An 18,031-nucleotide genomic window follows, 5' to 3' on the forward strand; every position below is an offset into this window, starting at 1 on the left:
CCAAACTAGGCGCAGAAAGCCTTCAAGTAAGTTAAAGCAAGTGACAAGGCCCCAAGAGTGCTGATTTCTAGATTGAATTCCGGGGTTCCAGACCTTGCCTTTGCACCCATCTTCTTGTTGATCATCATTTTTCCACTTGGGTGGTGAACAGTCGGAATTCTCACTGAGACATCCAAACAGCTTCCTAGACCCATTCAGTTGAGCTTTATACCAACCTTTGCGTTTAAACTTAAAGCTTCCAACCGTAATGAACCTTGCAGGACAATTCTTACCACTGGCCATCTTCCTCTTACTCTTAATGCCACAAAGAGCTCTAAGTTGTCCGTCTCCAGTAGCCCATATTCAAGTGGGATTAGAAAGCTAAGGGATATGAATTTTACCCACTTGAATGTTGTGAAAGATGATGGCAACTTAGGGGGAGGGGTCTCCAATAACTTTGGCAAGGTGATTTCAAGCTCCACTCCCTTGTGCTCTTTGACAATTTCCACCTCTTTGCAAACTTCTTTAATTTCAACATCTTCCTCTTGGTAGCTTTCTTCCAATTCAATCTCTTCTTCATTACTTACCAAGGGCTTGGGAGGTAGTGCTTTTTCTTCTTTAATTTCCATCTCTTGACCAACCTCTTCCAAGTCTTCAACCATGATATGCCTTGGAGGTTGTACACCCTCCTCAGCATCAATTTCAATTGCCTTGGAAGGAGGTTCCATAACCTGACTTTCCCATGGAGGGTCAGTATCTCCTAAGTCTGCAACCACTTCTTCCTCTTCAATAATTACAGCTTCCTCCACTTGTTCCAGCACAAAGTCATGCTCCGTACTGTCCACTGGAGTTTCTAATATCTCCTTCATGCTACGTTCTTCATTAGATTGTCCACATGAAGCCATGGGGGTTTCTTGAGTGTCTGAACGTCGGGAAGATAATTGATTTATTGCTTGATTCAATTGGTGAAGGGTTGCAAGAAATTGATCCACTATTTTCTTGTGACGATCCTGTGATTCTTGTTGCACTTGGATATCATAAGTAGGACCGTAAGGATCTTGGATTGATGGATATGGATATGGTGCATATGGAGGTGGTGGTTCTTGAGAGTAATTGGGTTGGAATTGGGGTGGTTCTATATATGGTTCATATAGTTCATAAGGTGGTTGGTATGGTGGATGTGGGTTAGGATCATATGAAGGGTGGTAGTTCGCTTGTGAGTGTGGTGGTTCAAAGTTGTGTTAAGGAGGTTCATAGGCATATGATGGGGGTCCATCATATCTATCATCTTGGTATGCCCCCTGGAATGGCTCTTGACTATAGTAATTTGGTGGATGTTGGTTGTCACGAAAGGGTCCACCATAACTATTGTCTTGGTATGCATCGTGGAATGGTCTTTGTCTGTGGTACTGTGGAAGGTATTGTTGCCGGAAGGGTTGATCAGATCCTCGTGGCTCCTTCCATCTCTGATTGTTTTGACCTTGATGCATGTTCCTGTTATAATTTCCATTCCTTGCAACAACATTGGAACCAAACTCAAAGCGAGAGGGGTGAGAACTCATAGTTAGTTAATAAAATTTAAAAACAAAAATAAAAGCAAATTTGAAATTCAAAATTTTGAATTTGAAAATTAAAATTTGAATTTTGAATTTTTAAATTTGAAATTTGAAGATTAAAACTTGAAATTTTAAAATTTGAATTTTAAATTTTGAAAATTGAATTTTTAAAATTGAAAATTGAAAATTGATTTTTTTTAAAATAAGATAGGATAAGATAAAAAATTTTAAAATAAAATTCTGAATTTTTTTCGAAAAAAAAATCAATTTAAAAGTAAATATTTACAATAACCAATAATAAGGCACACGTTTGTAATTCCCCGGCAACGGCGCCATTTTGAAGAACTGAAGATTGATGGTTTAGAGGTTATAGTAAACTCTCGTTGCAAGTATAGTTACTAAACCAAGCAATCAACCTTTCTTACAAAAGTTTTGGTTGTCACAAGTAACAAACCCCTTTTAAAATTGATAACCGAAGTATTTAAACCTCGGGTCGTCTTCTCAAGGAATTGCAGGGAAATATGTTCTTATTATTGGTTAGGAGTCTTGTAAATTGGGGGTTTTGAAAGTAAGGAACCAGTATGTTAAATGATAAGAAAAATAAAATAGCAATAATAAAATAAACTCTTGGCAAGGTATTAGAACTGGAAGTCCTATCCTAGTTATCCTTATCAATTGTGATGAGAATTGGATTTTTCTCCCACTTTGTTAACCTCTAACTATGAAGGTAAGTTAAGTGGATGAATTAATTTCGATTCCTCAGGTCCTAGTCTTTCCTTGGGAAAGGCTAGAGTTATTGGAACTCGACTTAATTCTTGAAGAATTCCAATTTTCAGTCAACAATGAGTTTGATAACTTAAGTGTCTCCAATGACTCAACCAAAGCCAAAAGGGAAAAATCCAAATTATTTATATAAATAAAGAAAAGCAATCATAATTCCGAAATACCTCAAGTTGTACTCATAAAGATAACAAATGTAACATGGAAGAGTTCATAAATTGAATTGGAAAAATAAATAAAAGGAACATTGAACCTGTGATGAAGAAGAAATAATCCTAAATCCTAAAACTAAATCCTAAGAGAGAGGAGAGGTTCAGAGAGAGGAGATGTTGTGAGCTTGATCATGTATGGATGCATTCCCCCACTTTATAGCCTCTAATATGTGTTTTCTGGGCCGCAAACTGGGTCGAAAACAGCCCAGAAATCGCTGGAGAAGAAATCTGCCACGCTGGTTTTTCGCCACTGCGACGTATCCGCATGGATCATGCAACCGCGTCCCCTAGCGTCAGGGCAACTATGGCATATTATATATCAAATCGAAGCCCCGGACGTTAGCTTTCCAATGCAACTGGTACCGCATCATTTGGACCTCTATTGTTCAAGTTATGACCGTTTTAGTGCGAGAGGGTCAGGCTGACAGCTTTGCAGTTCCTTCAACTTCTTGTATTCCTTCCACTTTTGCATGCTTCCTTTCCATCCTCTAAGCCATTCCTGCCCTGTAATCTCTGAAAACACTTAACACACATATCAAGGTATCGAATGGTAATAAGAGAAGATTAAACATATCAAAAATTAAGACCAAAGAAGTATGTTTTCAATCATAGCACAAAATCAGGAAGGACAACGTAAAACATGCGAATAGTATGAATAAGTGGGTAAAGAGTTGATAAAAACCACTTAATTGAGCACAAGATAAACCATAAAATAGGAGTTTATCAGTCCTTCTGACATGCTTCCAGAATGGAGCATCATATGTATATTCTATGATGGTCTGTCTGAGTTGTCAAAAATGTCATTGGACCATTCTGCAGGAGGATCTCTTCATCTGAAAACACCTGCAGAAGCTCAGGAACTCATTAAAATGGTTGCAAATAACCAGTTCATGTACACCTCTGAGAGGAATCCTATGAACAATGGGACGCCTCAGAAGAAGGGAGTTCTTGAAATTGATACTCTGAATGCCATATTGGCTCAGAACAAAATATTGACTCAGCAAGTCAATATGATTTCTCAGAGTCTGAATGGATTGCAAGCTGCATCCAACAGTACTAAAGAAGCATCTTCTGAAGAAGAAGCTTATGATCCTAAGAACCCTGCAATGGCAGAGGTGAATTACATGGGAGAACCCTATGGAAACACCTATAATCCTTCATGGAGAAATCATCCAAATTTCTCATAGAAGGACCAACAGAAGCCTCAACAAGGCTTCAACAATAATGGTGGAAGAAATAGGTTTAGCAACAGCAAGCATTTTCCATCATCTTCTTAGCAACAGACAGAGAATTCTGAACAGAGCCATTCTGGCCTGGAAACCATAGTCTCTAATCTATCTAAGACCACACTAAATTTCATGAATGAAACAAGGTCCTCCATTAGAAATTTGGAGGTACATGTGGGTCAGCTGAGTAAGAAGATTACTGAAACTCCTCCCAGTACTCTCCCAAGCAATACAGAAGAAAACCCCAAGAGAGAGTGCAAGGCCATAACCATGACCAACATGGCCGAACCTAGAGAGAGTGAGGAGGACGTGAGTCCCAGTGAGAAAAGCCTCATGGAACGTCCTCTGGACAGAAAGGAATTTTCCTTTGAGGAACCAAAGGAATCTGAGGCTCATACAGAGACCATAGAGATTTCATTAAACTTCCTTCTGCCATTCATGAGCTCTGATGAATATTCTTCCTCTGAAGAGGATGAAGACATCACTGAAGAGCAAGTTGCTAAGTATCTAGGAGCAATCATGAAGCTGAATGCCAAGTTATTTGGTAATGAGACTTGGGAGGATGAAACCCCCTTGTTCACCAATGAACTGAATGCATTAATAAGGCATATATTACCTGAGAAGAAACCGGATCCCGAAAAATTCTTCATACCTTGTACCATAGGCACCATGACCTTTGAGAAGGCTCTGTCTGACCTGGGGTCAGGGATAAATCTCATGCCACTCTCTGTAATGAAGAAACTGGGAATCTTTGAGGTACAAGCTGTAACAATCTCACTAGAGATGACAGACAAATCAATGAAACAGTCTTATGGACTAGTAGAGGACGTGCTAGTAAAGGTTGAAGGCCTTCACATCCCTGCTGATTTCATAATCCTAGACACTGGGAAGGATGAGGATGAATCCATCATCCTTGGCAGACCCTTCCTAGCCACAACAAAAGTTGTGATTGATATTGACAGAGGAGAGTTGGTCCTTCAGTTGAATGAGGACTACCTTGTATTCAAGACTCAAGGTTCTCCTTCTGTAACCATGGAGAGGAAGCATGAAAAGCTTCCCTTAATACAGAGTCAAACAAAACCCCAACATTCAAACTCTAAGTTTGGTGTTGGGAGGCCACAACCAAACTCTAAGTTTGGTGTTGAGAGGCCCCAACCCTGCTCTGATTATCTGTGAGGCTCCATGAGAGCTCACTATCAAGCTATTGACATTAAAGAAGCGCTTATTGGGAGGCAACCCAATGTTATTTAATTATATCTATTTATTTTCCATTGTTATTTTATGTTTTCTGTAGGTTGATGATCATGTGAACTCACAAAAACAACTGAAAAATCAAAAACAGAATGAAAAACAGCATTAAAAATAGCTCACCCTGGAGGAAGAGCTTACTGGCGTTTAAACGCCAGTAAGAGTAGCAGAATGGGCGTTAAACGCCCAGTCTGGCACCATTCTGGGCGTTTAATGCCAGAAACAGGCACCAGACTGGCGTTTAACGCCAGAACAGAGCACCAACTTGGCGTTAAACGCCAAGAAAGGGAGAAAAGCTGGTGTTAAACGCCAGAAACAAGCAGCAATCTGGCGTTTAACACCAGAATTGCATTCTAAGGGCGTCTTGCACGCCTAAATGGAGCAGGGATGCTAAGTCTTTGACCCCTCGGAATTTGTGGACCCCACAGGATCCCCACCTACCCCACCTCTTCTTCTCTCCTCTTCACACCTTTCCATAACACTCTTCCCCAAATACCCTTCACCTATCAAATCTTACCCTCTTCCCCAAATACCCCTCATCACTCATTCAATCTCAGACATCACAAACCCCTTATACCCCCTTGGCCGAATTCCCCTCTCCCTCCATCTCCTCCATTTTCTTCTTCTTCTCCTTCATTCTTTCTTCTTTGCTCGAGGACGAGCAAACACTTTAAGTTTGGTGTGGTAAAAGCATTACTTTTTATTTTTTCATAACTATTTATGGCACCTAAGGCCGGAGAAACCTCTAGAAAGAGGAAAGGGAAGGCAATTGCTTCCACCTCCGAGTCATGGGAGATGGAGAGATTCATCTCACAAGCCCATCACTAAGAAAAGGATGGAGCAAACAAGAGAGCCCACTCATGGACATCAACAAGAGCATGAGAAAATTCCTCATCATGAAATCCCTAAGATGCCTCAAGGGATGCACTTTCCTCCAAAAAACTATTGGGAGCAAATTAACACCTCCCTAGGAGAATTAAATTCCAACATGGGACAACTAAGGGTAGAGCACCAAGAGCACTCCATCATTCTCCATGAGATTAGAGATGATCAAAGAGCTATGAGGGAGGAGCAACAAAGGCAAGGAAGAGACATAGAGGAGCTCAAGAGCACCATTGGTTCCTCAAGAGGAAGAAGACGCCACCCTTACTAAGGTGGACCCGTTCCTTAATCTCCTTGTCTATTTATTTTTTCTGTTTTTATTCTCTATGCTTTATGTTTATTTATGTTTGTGTCTTCATTACATGATCATCAGTGTCTAGTGTCTATGCTTTAAAGCTATGAATGTCCTATGAATCCATCACTTTTCTTAAATGAAAAATGTTCTAAAAGCAAAAGAACAAGAAGTACATGAATTTCGAATTCATCCTTGAGATTAGTTTAATTATTTTGATGTGGTGGCAATACTTTTTGTTTTCTGAATGAATGCTTGAACAGTGCATATTTTTTATATTGTTGTTTATGAATGTTAAATTTGTTGGCTCTTGAAAGAAAAATGAAAAAGGAGAAATGTTATTGATGATCTGAAAAATCACAAAATTGATTCTTGAAGCAAGAAAAAGCAGTGAAAAAGAAGAAGCTTGTGGAAAAAATGGCAAAAAAAATAAAGAAAAAGAAAGAAAAAGAAAAAGCAAGCAGAAAAAGCCAAGAGCTCTTTAAACCAAAAGGCAAGAGCAAAAAGCCAGTAACCCTTTAAACCAAAAGGCAAGGATAAAAAGGATCCAAGACTTTGAGCATCAGTGGATAGGAGGGCCTAAAGGAATAAAATCCTGGCCTAAGCGGCTAAACCAAGCTGTCCCTAACCATGTGCTTGTGGCGTGAAGGTGTCAAGTGAAAAGCTTGAGACTGAGCGGTTAAAGTCGTGATCCAAAGCAAAAAGAGTGTGCTTAAGAACCCTGGACACCTATAACTGGGGACTCTAGCAAAGCTGAGTCACAATCTAAAAAGGTTCACCCAGTTATGTGCCAATGACTCAAGGTCACTCAATTCCCTTAGCCTAGGCCAAGAGTCAAGAAAACTACTCAAAAACTAGAGGAAACATTTTATCAAACACCTAGAATGCAAGAAAAGTAAACATAACAAAATGCAAGAATTAAATGAAACCCATAACTATCAATAGCAAGAAATCAATAATAGTAAGCAAGATTAATATAAAAGAACATGGAAACATAAACTTGCATTAAAGAAAATTAAGATCCAACAATTGTTCATAAACATAAAAATCACAAAATAAAGGAAATGACAAGTGAAACTAGAAGAATAGAGATGTAATAACAAGAAATTAAAAGGAAGAACTAAATCAAAACAAGAATTATAACTTGGATCCAAGAGGAAATTAAACCTAAACTACCCTAATTTCTTGAGAGAAGAGAGAGCTTCTCTCTCTAGAATTCTATCCTAAAACATGGTGAAAACTAAACTATGACTAATTGGTTCATTTCTCCCTCAATCCTTGGGTTCAATAACATCAGAAATGAGTTGGATTGGGCCCAAAATAAGCTAGAAATCGCCCCCAACAAAGTGCAAAAAGTGGACCCACACAGCTCCATCGGTGTGCACGCGTCCATGGCGCGTGCGCGCCCCTGAACGCAAAGCAACATATGGCAAATTTTATATCATTTTGAAGCCCCGGATGTTAGCTTTCCAACGCAACTGGAACCACATCATTTGAACCTCTGTAGCTCATGTTATGGTTGATTGAGTGCGAAGAGGTCAGGCTTGACAGCTTTATAGTTCCTTTATTTCTTCATGAGTTCTCCCACTTTGCATGCTTCTCTCCTCACTTCTTCCATCCAATACTTGCCTTATGAACCTGAAATCACTCAACAAATATATCAAGGCATTGAATGGAATTAAAGTGAGTTAAATTTAGCTATTTTAAGGCCTAAAAAGTATGTTTTCACATTTAAGCACAAATCAAGGGAGAATTGCAAAACCATGCTATTTCATTGAATAAATGTGAGAAAATGTGATAAAATCCCCCAAAATAAGCACAAGATAAACCACAAAATTGGAGTTTATCAAATCTCCCCACACTTAAACCAAGCATGTCCTCATGCTAAGAATAAAGAAAGACAAGAAAAGGGTATGAACATTTATTCAATGCAAAGAAACTATATGCACCTATCTAAATGAATGCACTAAATGCAAGATGATTCTACTTGCTTGGTTAAAAGTAAATCAATATCCAAGAACACATATGCACATGTAGGGCTACCAAATTGAATATCAAAATAAAGCACAAATAGATTTGCAAGAAGAAAAGCTCATGAAAGCCGGGAAGAAGGAATTGAGCATCGAACCCTCACCGGAAGTGTATCCGCTCTAGTCGCTCAAGTCTATAGGGTCAATTCACTCAATTCTCTTCTACTCATGCTTTCCAAGATTTGTTTTTCTTCTAACAATCAACAATTATTCAATGCATGCACAAATTTATCATGAGGACTTATTCATAGGTTGTAATGGGGCTAGGGTAAAGGTAAGGATGCATATGGTCAAGTGAGCTTGAAATTTGTATATTTGATTAGCCTAAGCTCTCACCAAACACATATAACAACCTATACAATTCTAATACACAACCTAGCTACCCATGATTCCCACTTTTTCACATACTCATGCATTCTCTTTAATTCACATTCCATATGCATTGTTATTATTGCCTTACTTTGGGGCATTTTTTTGTCCCCTTTTTATTTCTTTTTTTTTTTTTTCTTTTTCTAATTTTTTATATTTTTTATTTTATTATTATTATTATTATTATTATTATTATTATTATTATTTTCTTTATCATCATTTTTTTTCTAAAGTATATACAAACGTATCAATGCATATGGTCTTACATATTTAATGCATAAGCATGTACCCAATTCCCAATATTTTTAACAAAAATAAAAATTATACCTTTATCTCAACCAATGTCCCAAGTTTCCCATACCCAAATGATACACATCCTCACTAACCTAAGCTAATCAAAGATCCAAATTAAGGACATTTATTGTTTTTCACTTAGGGGTAGTGATGTGCTAAAATTAAGAACAAAAGAGATTAAATAGGCTCAAAATTGGCTAACAATGGTTGATGAAAGGTAGGCTATTTGGGTAAGTGAGCTAAATGAAATGATGGCCTCAATCATATAAATGCATGTATACATGGAATAATGGACATAAAGAATCAAACAAATCAAAGATTACAATCATAGAAAGAGAACAATGCACACAAGAATAGAAATAAGTGGTTATAAGATGTAACCACACAATTAGTCTCAAAACTCACATGCTTGTGTTCTTAGCTCAAAAACCATGTTCCAAAATAAGTTCTTCAAGCAAGTTCACACAAAAAAAAATTTCAAATTGGTAGGGTGCCCTAGAACAATTTTTCTTGGAAAAGAAATCATCACCCTAACCAAGTAGTCCTATCATAAAAAGAAAGTGGTAAAAATATATACAAATTCTAACTAACATGCAACTTATCATGCAATGCAACAACTAACTAACAAAGAAATTTGGTGTTGAGAGAGGAAATTGTTACACATGGAGGTCGGTCGGACGACCTCCCCACACTTAGAAATTTGCACCGTCCTCGGTGCATGCAAAGAAGAGCAAGGTGGACGGGTTGCTACAATTAATGAGCTCCTTCAAAAGGTTGTGCGGATGAACTTGTTTGTTGTCCCATTTAAAAGCTTTTCCCACCCTTTCCTTCTTGGTGGCCAACCTAAAAGGAAAGAAAGAGAAAGAAAATTAAGTCTACAACAAAGATATGAAAGCAATTAGAACATAGGCAGGGCTAATGCCAAATAAGAGTAAGGTTCTCACTACATGTTAGCTATGCATGTAAGTGAGAGAGCAATATAGGCAAAGGGCATATCAACTAATACTTGATGCAAGTATAAAGCCAAAGCATGAAGAGCATGTTGAGCATCAAGTTCACAGAAGAAATAGTGGGTTATGAAAGACATGTAAGCTCATATCAATGCACAAAGGATATAAGGATCATCAAGGGTTAAGCATTGAATTAGAAATTTCATTACTCATCAATATCAAACAAGTCAAGAAGCACCAAGATTAACCAAGAAATTCTCAACAATTGAGTATAAGAATCCAACACCATTATTAAAACAAGAACTTAGAATGCAATGAAAGGTAAACTATAAAAATAAAATTAAAATGTAATGAATGGTAATATGTAAATGCAACATATAAAAGAAGATGAAAATAAGAAAAATAAAAAGTGAGAATTTTGAAAAGAAAGTAAGAAAGGGAGAAAGATGAAGAAAGAAAGAAGAAGAAAGAAAGAGGAAGAAACTAGAAGGAAAAGAAGAGAAGAAGGGAGAAAGGAAACAGGGCAGAACAGGGGAAAAACATGGCGCGGAGGGCGATGCGTACGCGTACAGCATGCGTGTGCGTGGGTGGGCAAGCAGGACAAGCGACGCATACGCGCATAGCACGCATACACGCGGATATGAAGATGGCCACCGACGCGGACGCGTCATGTACGCTTGCGCGTTAGGTCGTGGGCACAGAATAGGCATAACTTGGGCACAACTCTCTGGTTTTTGTACCAGGAGTGTGAGATGCACCACCGGCGCGCGCGCGCACAGTGCGCTTGCGCGCGGATGCCTTTTTTTTTTTCAAAAACAGGACACTCCCTTAATCTATAAGCATTCTAAAATAATCAAAAATCAAATTTAACAACAAATCTTTTTAGTTTTGAAAAATTTTCAAACATACTAAAAACAAAACTTATACTACAAGTAAAATGCAATTCAACAATAACTAGACTAATCAAAGCATGAATGCAACAAACAACCTATCAATAAAAGCAAAATGCATAAGAGTATAGAAAATAAGAAGAACTACCTACAATGGCAACTCCAATTACTTATTAACCAAATCTAAAAGAGAGTGGAAAGAGTTTACCATGGTGGGATGTCTCCCACCTAGCACTTTTAGTTTAAGTCCTTAAGTTGGACATTTAGGGAAGCTCCTTGTCATGGTGGCTTATGCTTGAACTCATCTTGAAACTTTCACCAATGCTTGGACTTCAAGTAAGCTCCAAAATTCAAGATCAATGGCACCAAGCTTTGATGAAGTTCCACACAAGCTAAGGGCTTCCAAAATTGGTCTTCATATATTCCCGGATCCCAAATCTTGTTTCTACACCCATCTTCAAGTTGATCATCACAATTCCAATTGGGTGAGAAGTGATCCGAATTCTCAAGTAAATACTAAAGCATCTTCCTAGACCCCTTTAGTTGAGAACTATACCAACCATTGCACTTAGACTTTAAACTTCCAACCATAAGGAACCTTGATTGGCATTTCCACCCACTACTCAATTTCCTTTTGTTCTTAACCTCACTAAGAGCTCTAAGTTGCCCATCATTTTCAATCAAACCATATTCAAGTGAGTAATTAAAGCTTAGGGATAAGAATTGTACCCACTTGAATGTTGTATTGGATGGTGACTTAGGAAGGGGAAACTCCCCACACTTAGACAATGCAAGGTCTACTCCCTTGTGCTCTTTCTTGACTACCTCCACCTCTTGGCAAGCTTCTTCAACTTCAACCTCTTCCTCTTGACAAAGTTCTTCATATTCAACCACCTCTTCACCAACTTCTTCTAGCTCTTCCCCACTCTTCATGTCACAATATGGAGGTAATGTGGAAGTTATCTCAACGTTTACCTCAATATCAATAGGGGAAGATTCCTCAAATACCAAAGGATCATGTGTTGGTGTGGGCTCATCTTCAAGAGGAAGATTTATTATTTGCTCACCTTCTTCCAATTCTTCATCATTCATTATATGCTTAGGAGGTTGCGCATTATCCTCCTCAACACCAAATTCAAGTTCATTGGAAGAAGGTTCAACAACTTCCACAAAATCATCAACAATGTCACTTGGTGTGGAAGTGCTCTCAAGTTTGAAATCCACCTCTTGTTCAACTTTGCCTAGGCTTTCAACCACTTCTTCTTCATTAATAATCTCTTCACTCTCCACTTGTTGCAAGACATACCCCATCTCCTTGTCCTCATCTTGGGATTCCAAAATCTCCTTCATACTCCTCTCTTCGGTTGATTTCTCACATTCATCCGTAGAGGTACTTTGCTTTTTGCATGAGTCCCATGAGTCCAAGTTGGCTTTAATTTTGGCAAGGTTAGCCTTAATAACTTCATACCTCCTCCTTTGGGCTTCCTCTTGCTCCTTTTGATGGATTGTTGCTTGAAGCTGATCCATTGCTTCCTTGAGACGATCCATTGGCTCTTGGATGGATGGGTATGGGTGTTCTTCCATGGAGGGTTGTGGTGGAAAGGGAAATTCATTATGTGGTTGAAAGTTATCATACATGGAAGGTGATTCATCTTGGTAATAGTATGGAGGTGGTGGTTCTTGAGGGTATTGGTGGTGGAATTGGGGTGGTTCTTCATATGGTTCATATGATTCACAAGGTGGTTGGTATGGTAGATATGGGTTGGGGTCATATGGAGGTGTTTGGTGAAAAGGGGCTTGTGAGTAAGGTGGTTCAAAATCATGTTGAGGGGGTGGTTCATAGGCATGTGGTGGTGGTTGTTGACAATCACAATAAGGGTCACCACATCCATTAGATTGATATGCATTAGGATTAGGATTATACCCATAAGAATCTGGAGGTTGTTGTTTCCAAGAAGGTTGATCAATCCCTTGAGGCTCCTCCAATCTTTGATTGTTCCATCCTTAATGCACATCCTCATTGTAGCTTCCATTCCCTACAACATAATTTGAACCAAACTCATAGCCAAAGGGGTGAGAATTCATAATAGCAAGAGAAAATAAAAACAAAACTAGTAAGAACTAATAAAAACAAACTCCTAAAACAAGCAAAAACTAGCAAAGAAGCATATTAACATATATACAATAGCCAATAATATAACACCATTGCAACTCCCCGGCAATGGCGCCATTAATTTGATAATGAGAATCGTGTTGGTTAGGAATTTCTCTTATAGAAAGAAGAATTTTGTTGCAAGCATAGCTCCAAACCAACAAACAACTCTCACATCAAATTAAATTTTTGGTTTTTTCACAAGTACAAACCCCAATATAAATTAACCAAAGTATTTAGACTCTGGGTCGTCTCACAAGGAATTGCAATGAAATGCTCAATTATTGACTATGAAGAACAAGGGGGGTTTGATTTTATATTTTTGCAAGAAAATAAATGATAAGAAAGTAAAATAACAAGAACTAATAAAATGAAGAAAAATAACTCTTGGCTAAGACATGGGAAATTGAGATCACCATCCTTGTATACATACCAAATATTGATAATTGTGAGAGGCCAACCTATTAAGTCTACTTCCAAAGCCTTAAGTACGTAATATCTACTCCTAGGCTTGAAGTACGTCAAATAGGCTTGATCACATCAACCCAGAAGTCCCAACCTACCTAATAATTAGATTAGTAGTGGGTTGGTGTCAATGAGTATCAAATTGATCACCAAGGGTTCTCAAATCACCAATTTATTGAGACCCAATGACTCAAGGTCACTCAATTCTCTTAGCCTAGGCCAAGAGTCAAGAAAACTACTCAAAAACTAGAGGAAACATTTTATCAAACACTTAGAATGTAAGAAAAGTAAACATAACAAAATGCAAGATTTAAATGAAACCCATAACTATCAATAGCAAGAAATCAATAATAGTAAGCAAGATTAATATAAAAGAACATGGAAACATAAAGTTGCATTAAAGAAAATTAAGATCCAACAATTGTTCATAAACATAAAAATGGCAAAATAAAGGAAATGACAAGTGAAACTAGAAGAATAGAGATATAATAACAAGAAATCAAAAGGGAGAACTAAATCAAAATAAGAATTATAACTTGGATCCAAGAGAAAATTAAACCTAAACTACCCTAAATTCTAGAGAGAAGAGAGAGCTTCTCTCTCTAGAATTCTACCCTAAAACATGGTGAAAACTAAACTATGACTACTTGGTTCATTTCCCCCTCAACCTTTGGGTTCAATAGCATCATAAATGAGTTGGATTAGGCCCAAAATGAGCTAGAAATTGCCCCCAATGAAGTGCAAAAAGTGGACCCACGCAGCTCCATCGGTGCGCACGCGTCCATGGAGCGTGTGCGCCCCTGAACGTGAAGCAACATATAACAAATTTTATATCATTTCGAAGCCCCGGATGTTAGCTTTCCAACGCAACTAAAACCGCATCATTTAGATCTCTGTAGCTCAAGTTATGGTCGATTGAGTGCGAAGAGGTCAGGCTTGACAGCTTTACAGTTCCTTCATTTCTTCATGAGTTCTCCCACTTTGCATGCTTCTCTCCTTACTTCTTCCATCCAATACTTGCCTTATGAACCTGAAATCACTCAACAAATATATCAAGGCATTGAATGGAATTAAAGTGAGTTAAATTTAGCTATTTTAAGGCCTAAAAAGTATGTTTTCACATTTAAGCACAAATCAAGGGAGAATTGCAAAACCATGCTATTTCATTGAATAAATGTGAGAAAAGGTGATAAAATCCCCCAAAATAAGCACAAGATAAACAACAAAATTGGGGTTTATCATAGTGACAGACGCAAAAGGATCAATGGATCCTATTCCAACATGAGTGAGAACCGACAGATGATTAGCCGTGCGGTGACAGCGCATTTGGACCATTTTCACTGAGAGGACGGACGGTAGCCATTGACAACGGTGATCCCCCAACATACAGCTTGCCATGGAAAAGAGTATGAATGATTGAATGAAAGCAGTAGGAAAGCAGAGATTCAGAAGAAACAAAGCATCTCCATACGAATTCTCACCAATGAATTACATAAGTATCTTTATCCTATTTTATGCTTTATTTATCCTTTAATTATCAAAATCCCATAACCATTTGAATCTGCCTGACTAAGATTTACAAGATAACCATAGCTTGCTTCAAGTCGACAATCCCCGTGGGATCGACCCTTACTCACGTAAGGTTTATTACTTGGACGACCCAGTACACTTGCTGGTTAGTTGTGCGGAGTTGTGAAAAAAAATTGAGATGATGATCGTGCGTACCAAGTCATTGGCGCAGTTGAGATCACAATTTCGTGCACCAAGTTCGAAAACCCCATTTTTCAACTTTAATTCCCCAAATACGAGTTTTTTTTATGCAAAGCATGTTCGCCGCATTATAACTTTTGTAGAGTTCGCCTAATCCTGACGAACGTCACTTCAAATTTAAAAAAAAAAGGCTAACTTAAATTCTTAAATATAATAATTTTTTTAATTGATATTGAGAAAAAATTCTTGTTAAATATGGTTTGAAAAAAATTCGAGTGAAGTTCGCTGGGGTTAGGCAAACTCTATCTAAATTATAGAATTTCGGGGGTCAGGCAAGCTCTATAAAAAATATAGACGGCAGGATTTTGGAAAATGATATTTTTTTAAATGATATTTTTTTAAAAGATCTTTTACAAAAGTAAAAAAGATTTTAGTGTTATAGGACATAGTGTACTGAAAATTTTTTTTTCATTGGTAAATTTTTAAGATGTCAGGTATATTCACGGACACTGAGATGGATGAACAATACCATGAGTACGATGACATTAACCAACAAAAAGAGCTAGTATGCGACCAAGATATGATGGATGAACAATATGAATCTAAACAAAATTTTGAATTAACTAAACTCAGATTGCTTTGATGATTTCAATCGATTGAGTAATATGACCAATCGATTGAATAAGAAAAACTCCACATGCCTTGCAAAATTCAATCGATTGAAGTTTGGAAAGCCTCAATTTCAATCGATTGGTTTGTGCATCCAATCAATTGAATTTCTAACAAACACGATTTTTCCAACCCAATACGTACGTAATTGGATCAATGATAAAAAAAATGATCGATTGAGATTACAAAATATTTATTACGATTAATGGAAGATCTAATTTATTACTATTTTAGTTCTTGATTCTCAATAAACATGATAGATGAATGATAAAAAAATAATTTATAAAATAAAAAATAAAATATTAAGGAAGTTATTTATTTTTTATTTTTTTTAAAAAGCTGAATAAAAGATAATTTTATAATTTTTTTTGTGGTTTATCTTCTTAATACTAATAATGAAACTCCAATCATTAAATACGGAACAGACCCTAATCACATTATCTATCTGAGAATCTGACTCTCTCTTCCTCCTCCTCCTCCCACCTAAAATCTCCAAACTCGCACAGTGCACACCACGGTCACCTCAGCACAAAACAGGGTCTGTTCCGTCTACGTCTCTTTTTGTTTCGTTAGTTTCCAACAATAGTGACACAACACAACACAGTTCAGTAAACCCTTCACAATGACACAAGAAGAAGAGAAAGAGGAACACCTTCCCTCTCCTTCCACAACCACCGCTAAGATCCCCAAGAAGCTCACCCTCGTCCCTCTAATATTCCTCATCTACTTTGAGGTCGCCGGTGGGCCCTACGGTGAAGAGCCCGCCGTCCAAGCCGCCGGCCCACTCATAGCCCTCCTGGGCTACCTCATCTTCCCCTTCATATGGAGCGTCCCGGAAGCCCTCATAACCGCCGAGCTCTCAACCGCGTACCCGGGAAACGGCGGCTTCGTCTTGTGGGCCGAACGAGCCTTCGGGCCGTTCATGGGCTCAATGATGGGCACATGGAAGTTCCTCAGCGGCGTCATCAACATCGCATCGTTCCCCGCCCTCTGCGTCGACTACATCCAGAAGCTCTTCCCGGTCTTGTCATCCGGCTGGCCCCGCCACGTGGCAGTCGTTGGGTCCACCCTTGTCCTCTCCTTTCTCAACTATACGGGTCTCACCATCGTCGGATACGCCGCCGTTTTGCTCGGTCTGGTTTCCCTCTTCCCCTTCGTTCTCTTATCTCTCATCGCCATTCCCAAGATTCAACCTCACAGGTGGCTCAGTTTGGGGCAGAAAGGAGTCTCGAGAGACTGGAATTTATATTTCAACACACTTTTTTGGAACCTGAACTTTTGGGATAGCGTTAGCACTTTGGCAGGGGAAGTTGATAAGCCACACAAAACTTTCCCTTTGGCTCTTCTCGTTTCCGTTATCTTCACCTGCGTTGCGTATATCATTCCGTTGTTTGCGGTTATTGGAGCTGTTTCCGTTGACCAGAGTCAATGGGAAACAGGCTTCCATGCCCAGGCTGCGGAGATGATTGCGGGGAAGTGGCTCAAGATTTGGATCGAGGTGGGCGCAGTGCTGTCAACAATTGGGCTTTTCGAGGCCCAATTGAGCAGCAGCGCTTTCCAGGTACTTGGAATGGCTGAGATCGGGATCATTCCGAGATTCTTCGGTGTTAGGTCTAAGTGGTTCAACACTCCATGGCTGGGGATCTTGATTTCAATGGTGATAGCACTTGCGGTTTCTTCCATGGCTTTTACTGACATTATTAATTCGGCTAATTTATTGTATAGTTTGGGAATGTTGTTGGAGTTCGCTTCTTTTCTTTGGCTTAGGTGGAAGTCACCGAATCTGAAGAGGCCTTATAAGATACCAATGAAGTTTCCGCTGCTGGTTCTCATGTGTTTGGTTCCTTCAGGGTTTTTGGTGCTCATAATGGTTATCGCCACTAAGACTGTTTATTTGGTCAGTGGTGTTATGACTGTGGCCGGGATTGGTTTCTTTTTCTTCATAAAATTATGCAAAACAAAGAAGTGGGTTGAGTTCAGTCATGGTCCAGCTGAAGAGGAAGATTTGCCCCGGTAAAGCTTTTGAGCTGAAGAGAAAGCCGGGTAAAGCTTTTACTTTTCAAAGCTAATTTAAAATACTAACTTTTAAAGTATAATTTTTTTAAAAAGTATAATATTTATATTTAGTAAATTAAGTTAAAAATAATTTTTAATAAATACAGATAATAATAATTATATTTAATAAAATAATTTTTAAAATTTAAAAATATTATAATAAATGTAAATACAAAAATTAAATTTTAAAACTAATTATATATATTAAAATTTTTAATTTTAATAAATATAAATTGTTTTTAAATTTTTTATGTGCTTTTAAAAATACTTTT

The 18,031-nt window shown here is 38.1% G+C and overlaps 1 protein-coding gene across 1 annotated transcript in view; it reads left to right on the forward strand.

The window, feature by feature from the left end:
• LOC107609652 (probable polyamine transporter At3g13620) overlaps window positions 16,119-18,031 on the forward strand; it is a 2,249-nt gene continuing 336 nt past the window's right edge. The window contains exon 1 of the mRNA XM_016311660.2: window positions 16,119-17,747. Coding sequence (XP_016167146.1) covers window positions 16,327-17,721 — 1,395 coding nt within the window. The 5' untranslated portion in view covers window positions 16,119-16,326 and the 3' untranslated portion in view covers window positions 17,722-17,747. The remainder of the gene's footprint in view (window positions 17,748-18,031) is intronic.

The sequence above is a fragment of the Arachis ipaensis genome, chromosome B07 (genome assembly GCF_000816755.2).
Source record: "Arachis ipaensis cultivar K30076 chromosome B07, Araip1.1, whole genome shotgun sequence".
In the NCBI taxonomy this organism is placed as follows: Eukaryota; Viridiplantae; Streptophyta; class Magnoliopsida; order Fabales; family Fabaceae; genus Arachis; species Arachis ipaensis.